Source organism: Cynoglossus semilaevis, chromosome 14, assembly GCF_000523025.1.
Source record: "Cynoglossus semilaevis isolate Cse_v1.0 chromosome 14, Cse_v1.0, whole genome shotgun sequence".
In the NCBI taxonomy this organism is placed as follows: Eukaryota; Metazoa; Chordata; class Actinopteri; order Pleuronectiformes; family Cynoglossidae; genus Cynoglossus; species Cynoglossus semilaevis.
The window spans coordinates 15930554-15941514 of record NC_024320.1 but is presented as its reverse complement, the minus strand read 5'-3'; the positions used below and the strand labels follow the sequence as shown (position 1 = coordinate 15941514).

Sequence of the window (10961 nt, the reverse complement as noted above, 5' to 3'; positions counted from 1 at the left end):
TATATATATATATTGTATTTTGTTAACTCCGCAAGCAAAACCAATGGATACTGTAAATATCTAAAAACACATTTACTGCAAGTGAACTCGCTAAGCACCATCTTACGTTATTATAATTGTTACAGGAATTGGAAAACGTTACATTAATTATAAATTAGTTAATGGTTATATTCGCTAATTTAAAACTAAGAAAAATATATAAGGCACCGACATTTAGCGATGAAACCGTGTTACCTGCAGACGTAAACAAGTTAAAAAACCAGAGCAGAATCCGAACACATCAATTTTGATCTGCCGTACGTCATTGAATTTAATCCTGACAGGTTTGATTTCCTGTTAAATTTGTCTTCTAAACGGGATAAAACCAGGTTAATGTCCTTAAAATCAAGAAAACTGATTCTTACAAGAAGGGCTTTTAATTTGACACAAATAACCGACGACTGTGAAATACGTCATCGCGCCACAGCGTCGCAGAGTGATGAGGCAGGGCGCAGCCACTGACAGACGTCTCCCTCCTAGCGTCAACCTCCATTGTTTGTTGAAGCATGCTCTAACGGTGTTATTTCCGTTTAGCTACTGATGCTGTGGAATTCAGGCGATATCAGGTACACGCTTTTGATTATTTGATTCGATTTTTCACCATGTAGTGTTACTAACATACCCACGTTTTATACAGTGATGTTTTAACGGTTAATGGTTAAGATGAATCTGTGACATCATGGTGCTGCTGCCTTTTTGGTTCAGTGCGTGAATAACAACTATAACTGGTATAATTTCTGTAAAAGATTGATTATTTGAAATTGAAGTTAATTAACAGCGTATTTTTTAAAATTTATTATCAGTAGCTAATCATCAGTAATTAGAGCAACTTCAGCTATGGACATTTGTTCAAAGCAAACTAGCTTCATCTTCAGGAAGGCCAAGAATTAATAACAGCGTTGTCATTATTATGATTAGCGTTTAAATATAAAACATTTTACAATGTCAGGCTTAGCATCTTTAAAGAATTCCTTCCCTAACTTAAGGATTTAACGTGAAAATTTAATTTAGTTTTAATCTTGGAAGTCATTATATGTTATACGCCATAATGTGAGATGTTTGAGTGGTGCTGTTAAAGGAGACATTTCTTTTATAATTGACTTCTGACTGTGTTTACTGTAGGTTCTAGAGGAGTAGATCCAACTTAAATGTCTCATTGCCTTCTAATCTCTGCACACAGTATGTGTCATCATCTTTAATGTCTCATCATTGTTTACATCCTAATGCTACTCTTGTCTCATCGTTGTTTGTGTCTCATCAAGAACAAGTGTGGTGGCCAGGAAAAGTACTTGAGATGTAAATAGCTCTGAGTCTCTTTTTGTTTGCTGTGGTGATGGATGGGTTGAAAGGACAGATGAGATCAATGGACCATGATGTTTTTGAGTGACATTGTAATTTGTGGTGAGAATAGATAGCAGGTGGAAGAAAACCTGGAGATGTGGAGATTTTTTTTGTGAAGTAAAAAGGAATGAAGGTCAGCAGGGGCAAAACAGAATACCAGTGTGTAAATGAGAGTGACAATCACGGAAAGAGCTACACTTTATAAATGTGATGAAAAGAATCAAACCTGATGCAGATGTAAAGGATCATGATAGACCTGAGGGTTTTTACATTATCACCTCTGTAACACCGAATATACCCAGGGTTCTGTAGTTCATACTGTACATTTATCCTGTACGTTCATCTGCTCCTCTGTGGGTGACATGTGTGAAACAGCAGTTCTTTTTTTCACCTAGTCTTTATTGACCTGGTTTTTTCTGCTGTGTTATCTGAGCCTGGATGTGTGGCTGTGTCCAGAATGATCTAAATGGGTCAGTACTTTTGTACTAAGTGAGGTTAAAGCTATTAATAAATATTTCTTTTTTCATCTTTGTCCTTGGGTTTCTCTAACAGCTTTTATTATGCTAAGCTTCAGTGTCTGTGCATTTAACATTCATTGTTTTAAAAGAAAGCCTTAATCTCTGTGTTGATGCAGGTAGAGGTGGGTGTAGTCAGCACCAACCAGGATGTGATGTCATCACACTCAGACACGCTGGTCATTCTCCTCCTGCTGCTGCCAGGAAACAAAGGACATGTTTGAGATGAAGCCACGAGCAGTAGAGAAGAAAGAGTCCAGCACAGAGACAGGTGAAGAAGATGATGATGGTTGTGTGAAATAAAGACTGACTGATGCAGCAGCATTACTTGCTTCAGTCCCGATGGTTGGATCTACTGTTGTCTAAACCAGTAAAGAACCAAAGTGATCCATATGAAGAAGATTAGTTTGTGAAGGACACACATAGTTACAGTGTTTGTTTACTGACAACACTGAAGTTTATTAGTGCATTATGTGGCAATAAAATGAAAATAAAATATGCAATAAAATATGGCAAACTAAAATGTGGGGAAGATTAAAGAAAGATTGCAGTTAAACAAAAGGCATTGACATTTGCAAAAACAAGGCATTAAATTGAGTTGACAAATAAAAAAATAAAAAAATCAGGTTAGAAGCCAACACATTAGAAAGAAGTTTATTCCTGATCTATAGCTGAGGAGAATGTGTGTGTTCCACAGATGAAGGCCTGGGCAGCAGCAGCTGTGGAGCAGGAGGAGACACTGGAGGAGCAGGAGGTGTCAGTAACAGCAGTAGCAGGGTCTGTGGTTCTGGTTCAGTTGGTTCTGGTTCTGTTTGCTCTGTTTATCTGTCAGACAGTCAGGACTGGGCCATTTCACCAAGTCCTTCTCCAGATGAAGGCCCTGCCCACCAGGGCGGCGCCATCTCCCCTCTGCTGGCTGAGGAGACCTTCAGATACATGAGTATGTCATTTTGAAATATTTACATTCTTGATTTAATTTATTAAATGATGCATTTTAACCAGTGAGTGTTATTATGGTTGTTTTTGCTCTAATTTGCAAATATTGATTTTTTTTTTCCAATTCCATTATCTGTGTTCAGTTTTGTATCATTAGTCATTTTTGGTTAATGTGTAGCCAGTCAATCTGAAAGTTCTTCTTACTGTTAGCATTATTATTATTATTATTTTTATTTTTTACAAACTTTGCATAGATTGTTTCCAAATTGTTGCCTTGTTTTCTGACATTTTTGCCTCAGTTCTTTGCTGACTGTCACCTGACTGATGTGCACTATGGAAACTTAACTGCATATTTTCCATTCAGTGGTTAAAGGACCTATTGTTATTGATATGTCTGATTTGCAATTAAAACCTTGGAAGGATTTAGGTATCTAGATCACTTTGCTCTGACCTGGTTGGATATCTGACTCTGGTTCAGAGGTGAGTGAACAGATGGTGTGTCAGTGTCTCTCTCACATATACACACAGGGATTGGTTTATTCACCTCACAGATCTACTCTGTGTCTGTTTGGTAGAAGTAAGCTTCACCCAAATTGATCTGAAGGAAACAGATGGAAAGACAAACATTGAAGGAGACAATTCTAATCAGGCTTTAGTGGAGTGGAATCACAGGACAGACAGAGTGAACAGAGCAGGAGGAGGAGCAGGAGCTGGAAGGGGAGATAGTGAGTGAACAGACAGTGTATAATGTGGAGTTGGAGGCGATGCCTATTTTAAACGTCCTTCATGAAGAGGTTTATGAACACGTGCCAGTGGAAGGTGAGAGACATTTGAGACACTGTGTCCTCACAGTCAAACTGTGTTTGTGTGTTTACATTCCAGTCTTCAGCAGCGGCATCTCACTTCCTGTCTCTGCTGCTCATTATTGTTCTAGAAACATCCTCTTTCTTTTTTTGAAATATTTAACTTCCTGTTTAGGCTCTTTACTGATTTCTTTTTAGTAATGTTTGTGTTTATGTGAGAAGAACTACAGTAAGGAGATTTTATTTCGTGTTTCCTTCCTGTCTTTGTTGTGAGATGATGTTTGTGTGTGTGTGTGTGTGAGAGAGAGAGAGCAGCTCAGTGTGTATTTATATCTTCTAATGGTTGGAGGACAGAGGTCACTGAAGGCCTCAGATTATCCAGCTTTACCTCAAGCTGAGCTGACTCTTTACCTTTAAACCTTTGTTGGAAACTTGGTTCATTTTTTGAAAGATTGTTTTCCATTTACCAGATATAATTCCCTTCACGACTCACAAGTGGAGTCTTTGTTAAGACCATTCGTTTTAAACTACAAAGTAACAGATTTTTGTTAAAGCTTCTGTGAATCCATACAGATGCTGCAGGTGGAGGTGGGTGGAGCTCCACACCAGTGACAGCTACTCAGGTGTTTCCAGCAGCTCTGAACTAGTTGATGTAGAGTCTGTAATAAAAACAACCGCCAGCTGATTTGTCAAAGCTTCAGCTTTCATTTTCTCCTTCTTCAGATAGACCGTTTCTTCTAAATCCCACTGTTTGTCTCTTACCTGCTTTTTTTCTTCTTCTCTGGTTTTCTTCCTGTATTTCACTAGCATATCTTTCTTTGGACTCCTCTCACTCCCATCCTGACTCTCAGAGTCTCTCCAAAGGTACTTTTCTGTTTCTTCCTCCATGCATCAAACTTTCTTCTCCTGTTCTTTTCTACTCTGTCGCTCATGCACCTACGCATCTGCACTTAGAACCTCAGCTGTTGTTGTTTGGTTGCCTGTAGATGAAAAAAAAATCTAAATCTAGTTCTGTTCCTCTGTAGAAGAATCCTGGTGGTCTTGAGTGTGTGGGTGTAGTGTTTGTGGTGGGTGTGGTCTACCTCTGCTGTTTTTTATTTTTTTTATTTTTTATTTTGTTTCTACCTTGACCTCATCACCATAGTCTGGGTCTAACCGGTTTATTCCTGTGTCATGACTAGCCTTGACCACAGCTTTAGTATGGCTGCCTGTCTTTTTGCTTGTGGTCAGAACCAGTGTTGTAGAACTTAAGTCCAGGTCTCAGATTAAAATGCTTGAAAATATATATATATATTTTTGCCATCCTTCCACTGTCTATTCATTGAATATTTTGGGTGTCCCAATACCAGTTTTTACAAACCGATACCAGTGCGAGTATTTACATACAATATGTTTACGTACCTTACTGAGTACAGTCACAGATGAATATTTATGCAGGGTCTCAATAAATATATGAAATGCAGCGAACTGGCAGTGCTATATGAGTAATAGGTTGGCAAACAACGTGTGTGTGTGTATGTCAGTTCAACCCAAACCACAGCGAGGACACCTCAGGAAAATGTTTACAGTCTGTTTTATGTTCTTCTCAGTATAATATTTCTGTGATAAAGAGAAAATCTTCAAACTAAGGCGTGTCTTCAGGTGTTTCTTTAAATTGCTTGTATTGGCTGGTGTGCAGCTGGTTGTAGTGATAAGCTGTTGTGAAGCACCGGGTCACTGGATTGGGACATCATTTTGAGTTTAAATATTCGATAGATGTTTGTGACCCAATTGCAATACTGGTATTATATGAGGCACCCCTAATTTAAACATATGTAAAGGTTAGTCAAAACTGACCTGGACTAAGGCTACGTTAAAGCCTGGACTACAGCACTGGTCAGAAGACTTTCTGGTGTAGAATGCTTTAGCTATCATGCTACATAGCTAGCATGTGTGTTTCTGTGTGGTTTTACACATTGTGATGCATATGGTTAGCATGTAAATGTTAACGCTTCATTTTGCACTGAATGACCTCAAAGTCACACGTGTCCTTGTCTCCAGTCCTCAGCTCTGATCGTGGGGAGCAAATGACCAAGACCTACAATGACATTGACGTGGTCACACACCTGCTGGCAGAGGTAGGCATTTCACCTTTTAACAAAGGTGTCTTATAACCTGTTCAACACTGAGAGTCCTGTCTTTTCATTGGACAGCGGGACAGAGACCTGGAACTAGCAGCTCGAATTGGTCAGTCCTTGCTGCAGAGGAATCACCTCCTGCAGGAACGTAACGAGGTTGTGGAGGAGCACTTGGCACAGGCTTTGGACCAGGTACCTGGACATTAAAGTAGAGTATAATTGTCAATGGGTTCCTAAGCAGCTATTTTGAGGTTTTATCATGGTATTATCTGCGTCTTTGAAGACCTTAAACCAAACCCATGCCTGCAGGTTCACCAACTACAGCATGAGCTCAGTAAGAAGGACGAGCTCCTCAGGATGGTGGCCTCCTCTGAGGACAGTGAGACCGATTCTAGTATATCCACACCAGTGTATCAGCAGGGCAGACCACCAGGGGGAGCCACCAACTCCACCACTCTCAGCCAACTGGAGTCTCTACAGCGGAAACTGCAGGAGATAGAGGAGGAAAACCTGGCTCTGAGGTCAGAGGTACGAGGAGGTAACAGCGGGATGGTCAGCTGTAGCTAACCTTTAGCTGGAGCTCAGATCTAGGTTACTGGTAGGACTGTTTCTGAAGAGTCTCAGCAGAAATACATATATATGTATACATTATATTTATGTGTATATATATATATAAAAGCATCTTAAGTTGAACATTTTCATCTGTGTCTGTCTCAGGCCTGTCAACTGAAGAGAGACACCATTACATTCGAGGAGAAGGAGCAACAGCTGGTCAGCGACTGTGTCAAAGAGCTGCGTCAGTAGAAGTCAAACACACTTTGACATACACATGATGCAGTTTGTGTGTGGAGTTAATTGTGTGTGTGTGTGTGTGTGTGTGTGTGTGTGTAGGTGAGTCCAACAGTCAGATGGTTTCTCTGACAGATGAACTGTCTCAGAAGAACGAGGAGCTGCTCAGACATCAGGAGGAAATCGCCCAGCTGCTTTCACAGATTGTGCAGTTGCAGCACAGAGTCAAAGAGGTCAGAAGAGACAAGTGTGTATGTGTGTTCAGCTGTACTTTACTTTGGACATTAATTAACATTAACATTAGTGTTTTTTGTGTATCTGTGTCGTGTTGCGTAGTTGGCCCTGGAGAAGGAGGAGCTGAGAATTCACCTGCAGGCGTCTAAAGATGCTCAGAGGCAGCTCACAGCAGAGGTGCTACTTTCTGGCTAATTTTTCTGGCAAATATTTAAAACTAAATTCCAGTCTTAGTAACACTCTCTGTTTGTTTCCATTTTTAAAATCTCAAATAAACACACACAAACATACATATAGTTGAACGAGTTAACAGAGAGGAATGCTGAGTGTGTTGAGATGCTTCATGAGTCCCAGGAGGAGATCAAGGAGTTACGCAGTAAAAACACGCCCTCTGCTGGACTGCGACGACACCTGTCCTATGGACTCTACCCCATGGTCAGTAAAACATACACACAGAAAACAGATGTGGCAGAATCATTAGTAATCATACGTGTGTGTGTGTGTGTGTGTGTGTGTGTGTGTTTGTTTGTTGACTAACAGGACTCTCTGGCAGCAGAAATTGAAGGAACCATGAGAAGAGAACTCAGCACAGATGAAGAAACAACTTTTCAGGACCAAAGGTGAGACCTGACAGAACCTGTAAATGATGTAACTCCAGTCCAATTGAACCCTCTGTGGCCCAAACAGTTAGGGAATTGAAGAGATTGCTGGTTTAAGCCCACCCCGCACTGACATTCAGGTTGCTGTAGTGCCTCAAATTATTATTATTTTGTGGTTCCATAGCGGTGTAGTGTGTTAGCAGAGAGTCCTGGGTTTGATTCTCAGAGGAACCACAACCCCTAATTGTGCCTCGTGTGGCAGCCTGTGACAGGTGCATAGACTCACACTGTAAATTTCCCTATTGTGGGAAAAATTAACTTGGGACTAAATTATTATTATTATTGTTGTTGTTGTTATTATTATTATTATTATTATTTCTGACCTCTGGACATTGTACATTGAGCACAGAAACCAGGCGATCTACAATCACACTTTGGACTCAGTGACTTGACACAGGGTCAGACTCTTCTCTAAATTCATCTTTAGTCACTTGTATTCAAAACCATAAAGACATGACTTGGATATAATTAACTTTCTACCTTCTAAGTTGTTTGAAGTTGTTGAAGCGCACAGTTCAGTGTCAAGGTTAAGATATGAGTGCTGGGGAGCACCACCCTGAAGGTCAGTGACCATTGTTCACTAATGTCTTTGCCTCATAGACTTTCTCAGAGGCGTGTTTTCCAGACTGTTCGCTCAGTCAACTCCTTGACATCATCTAGAGCATCTTCATCATCTCCTCATATCCCAGGTTCTGGTTCTAGTCTAGTGATGACATCACAGCCATTCCTGTCCAATGAGGAGTAAGAAATGTTTATCCGTTATGTCCATGTTCATAATCAAAGGTCTAAATATCTCAGTGAGATAATTTCTGTCTATCCACAGGGAGGAGGTCCAGATGGGCCGACCTGGTTCTCCAGGAGGATCTGACCTCAGTAGAGCTCTGAACCGCCTTTCCCTGCGCCAGCAGAACTTCCTGTCAGAGCGACAGTTCTTCCAGACGGCGCGGGAGAAGAAGCTCAGGGCTTTGGAGGAGACGGAGGATGTGGATGGAGTGTGTTCACCAATGAACAGCGTCCTCTCGTCGTTCTCTAACCTGTCAGAACTGTCCTTCAGCTCCAGTGTCTTCAAGACTTTCCTCCCTGAAAAGCTCCAGATTGTCAAACCCATGGAAGGTCTGTCCCCAACTGTGTCCTCTGCTGATTTGGTTAAATTTGGTCTTCTTCTGTGATGACTCTAACCCTAGAAACAGCGACAAAAAGGTTGGTCAGAAGACAGCCTTATAACGATGTTAAAAACAATGACGTAAAAAACGTTTTTTGCAAAAAAGTCACCAAACATTTAACCACACTTTAAACATTTAAAGTAATTTTAAGATTAATCAGAATGTAAGATATAAATGGCTATAACTTACCATCAGAAATAAAAAAAATAAAACTGTTGTGTAAGACAAAATAAAAGCCAAATGTCAGATGAAAACTACATTTTTTAATTCAACTTCAGTTACTCTGAAGTTTAGCAAAAATGTAGCAAAAAACTGCTAAATTATTCTGTGGTGCAGCTGCAGGTTATAGGTCTGCAGATACAGGTGGCGCTCTCACTGTAGTTTGATCTTCCCAGGTTCTCTGACCCTGCATCATTGGCAGCAGCTGGCCAAACCTCACCTGGCCTCCATCTTGGATCCTCACCCTGGAGTGGTAACCAAAGGGTTTCGCCCTCTGGAGGTAGATCCTGTGTACCGTCTCTCTGACATGGAGGAGGATCAGGAGGAGGAGCTGGTGCAAGATGAACCCAGAGGAGGAAAAGAAGGAGTCCAAGAAAAAGGAGCAGCTGAGCAAGGAAAAGATGAGGAGGATGAAGATGGAGGAATCACTTTTAAAGTTCGCTGTACGTCCACACCAGACGACAGGAAACACTCAACGGTGCACCTTCCTGTCCTGCCCATATCCCAGACTGTGTCACTTCCTGTTAATGAGGTGCCCAGTCAACAACAACAGTCCATTGCAGGTCACGTTACCTTGACATCAACAGGTAAATTAACATTACACAGCTGAACTCTAATCAGTTGACATTTCCTTTCCTGACATGTTATGTTTGTTTTTTAGTCCAAAATCCAGGTAAGTGTCAGAGCAACACCTGCTCCACCTACACCTTCACCACATGCCGCATCCTGCACCCAAGTGACATCACACAGGTCACTTCCAGGTAAGTGTTTCAGACAGAGCTGTGGGATCATGTGTTTCCTCTCTGGACTTCTGTATAGATTTAAGGACAGTAAATATGTGTCCTTCCTCCAGTTCTCTGTCCTCAGTCATGACCAACACTCCCAGTTCCATGAGGACTGGACCCAGTACACCTTTGACACCCTGCAGACTCAGCCTGGGTGACTCCTTCCCCCTCCGACGCCCTGCAGCTCCCACCAGCAGCCTGACCAAGCTGGTTCTGGAGCAAGGAATCTCTGCACAGGTGACCACTGAAGCCGCAGCCCCGCGCCGCAGAGGCACACCCAGAAGGCTCTGCCTCCTTCCTAGCACTCCACCAAACTCCCCGTCCAGCTCACCCACTCCCTCTCCCGTCCCCACCGAGCATCGCGGGCACACAGCTGACAACTTCCTGGCCTCACGACCTGCTGAGCTCTTCCTCCAGGATGTTTACGGTTTAAATCTGGGTCGAGCCCCACACCCAGACCTGCCCAGCCCCTCACAGGAAACCTTTAACCCTGTGGACAGATCGAGGGCTGACTCGGGTGTCAGCATGGGTCTGGTGGAGCGACTGCGGCGACTGGGCTTCTCTAAAATTCTTCATGGTTCTGCAGAGGGTGAAGCATGCAGAGTACAGCGACAGGATTCAGCCTTGTTTGTCTCTGCAGGAGGGGGAAGTTTATTGGACGGCTTGAGGCGCAACCAGAGCCTGCCCGCCCTGATCAGTGCCAGAGCTGGGAAGACTGTCAGTGCCTCAGGCCCTCCTCTCCATCATCCTCCCTACCCCACCTCCCTGGACCTCCCTCCACCTCTGTGGGGTAACCTTAAACAACGAAGACGACAGCTGGCCTCAGACTCCCAGGTTCAGTCCTGTCATCCAAACAGTGAAGACCAGTAGAAGCGGATGTTCTTCTGACTCATGACTTCCTGTGGAGAAACCACAGAGGTTTCATTTATGTTGTTTTTTAAAGCACAAAGCAAATATGAAACTGTCACATTTCTAACAGGAAAAAAGGTAAGAACCATGACAGCAGTAACCATTGACTTCAGGAAGATCAACTGTGATACGGGCCTGAAGGACTAGACCAGAACTAGGGCAAAGATTGGTCTACAGACAGTCAACCTGTCTGTAGACCACCCACTCTGCTACACCAAAGTCCATAGAGAAAAACCACCATTTATAAAATGATAATTTTCTCTATGGACCTCAGTGTTGGGTTTATAAAAACCATATCATTTTTCTCCAAAGTGAAACAAACTTTGGGACCTGGATAACATTTAGAGCCAGGTAATCCATGTTTAATTTCTCTAACGAAATATGAATGCACAAATCAGGAAAAGTAAGTAGTCTCTGAAGGTCCATTGTGTGTGTGTGAGGAGAAGAGAAGG

The 10961-nt window shown here is 42.2% G+C and overlaps 2 protein-coding genes across 5 annotated transcripts in view; one reads left to right on the top strand and one right to left on the bottom strand.

The window, feature by feature from the left end:
* stradb (STE20 related adaptor beta) overlaps positions 1-458 on the bottom strand; it is a 6216-nt gene extending 5758 nt beyond the window's left edge. Inside the window, exon 1 of one of the 2 annotated variants that reach the window (XM_008325342.3) lies at positions 405-458. The gene's annotated coding sequence lies outside the window, so the exon portion shown is untranslated. Of the gene's footprint in view, positions 1-234 lie in introns of both variants that reach the window. The other variant, XM_017038975.2, reaches the window with a different exon arrangement.
* Positions 459-466: 8 nt separating this feature from the next.
* Positions 467-10961, top strand: trak2 (trafficking protein, kinesin binding 2). Of its 3 annotated transcripts, XM_008325337.3 has the most exons (17): positions 467-605; positions 2015-2166; positions 2593-2835; positions 4442-4498; positions 5675-5751; positions 5827-5943; positions 6061-6279; positions 6469-6547; positions 6643-6773; positions 6877-6951; positions 7072-7209; positions 7315-7394; positions 8034-8174; positions 8257-8546; positions 8992-9402; positions 9477-9576; positions 9669-10961. In XM_008325337.3, the coding sequence occupies exons 2-17, from the start codon at positions 2112-2114 to the stop codon at positions 10468-10470; spliced, it is 3015 nt and encodes a 1004-aa protein (XP_008323559.1). In that variant the 5' UTR covers positions 467-605; positions 2015-2111; the 3' UTR covers positions 10471-10961. The 3 variants fall into 3 exon arrangements, with proteins under 3 accessions (XP_008323559.1, XP_024918167.1, XP_016894468.1); XM_025062399.1 differs by lacking the exon at positions 4442-4498; XM_017038979.2 differs by lacking the exons at positions 467-605; positions 2015-2166; positions 4442-4498 and adding an exon at positions 4208-4257 and having other exon boundaries at positions 2715-2835.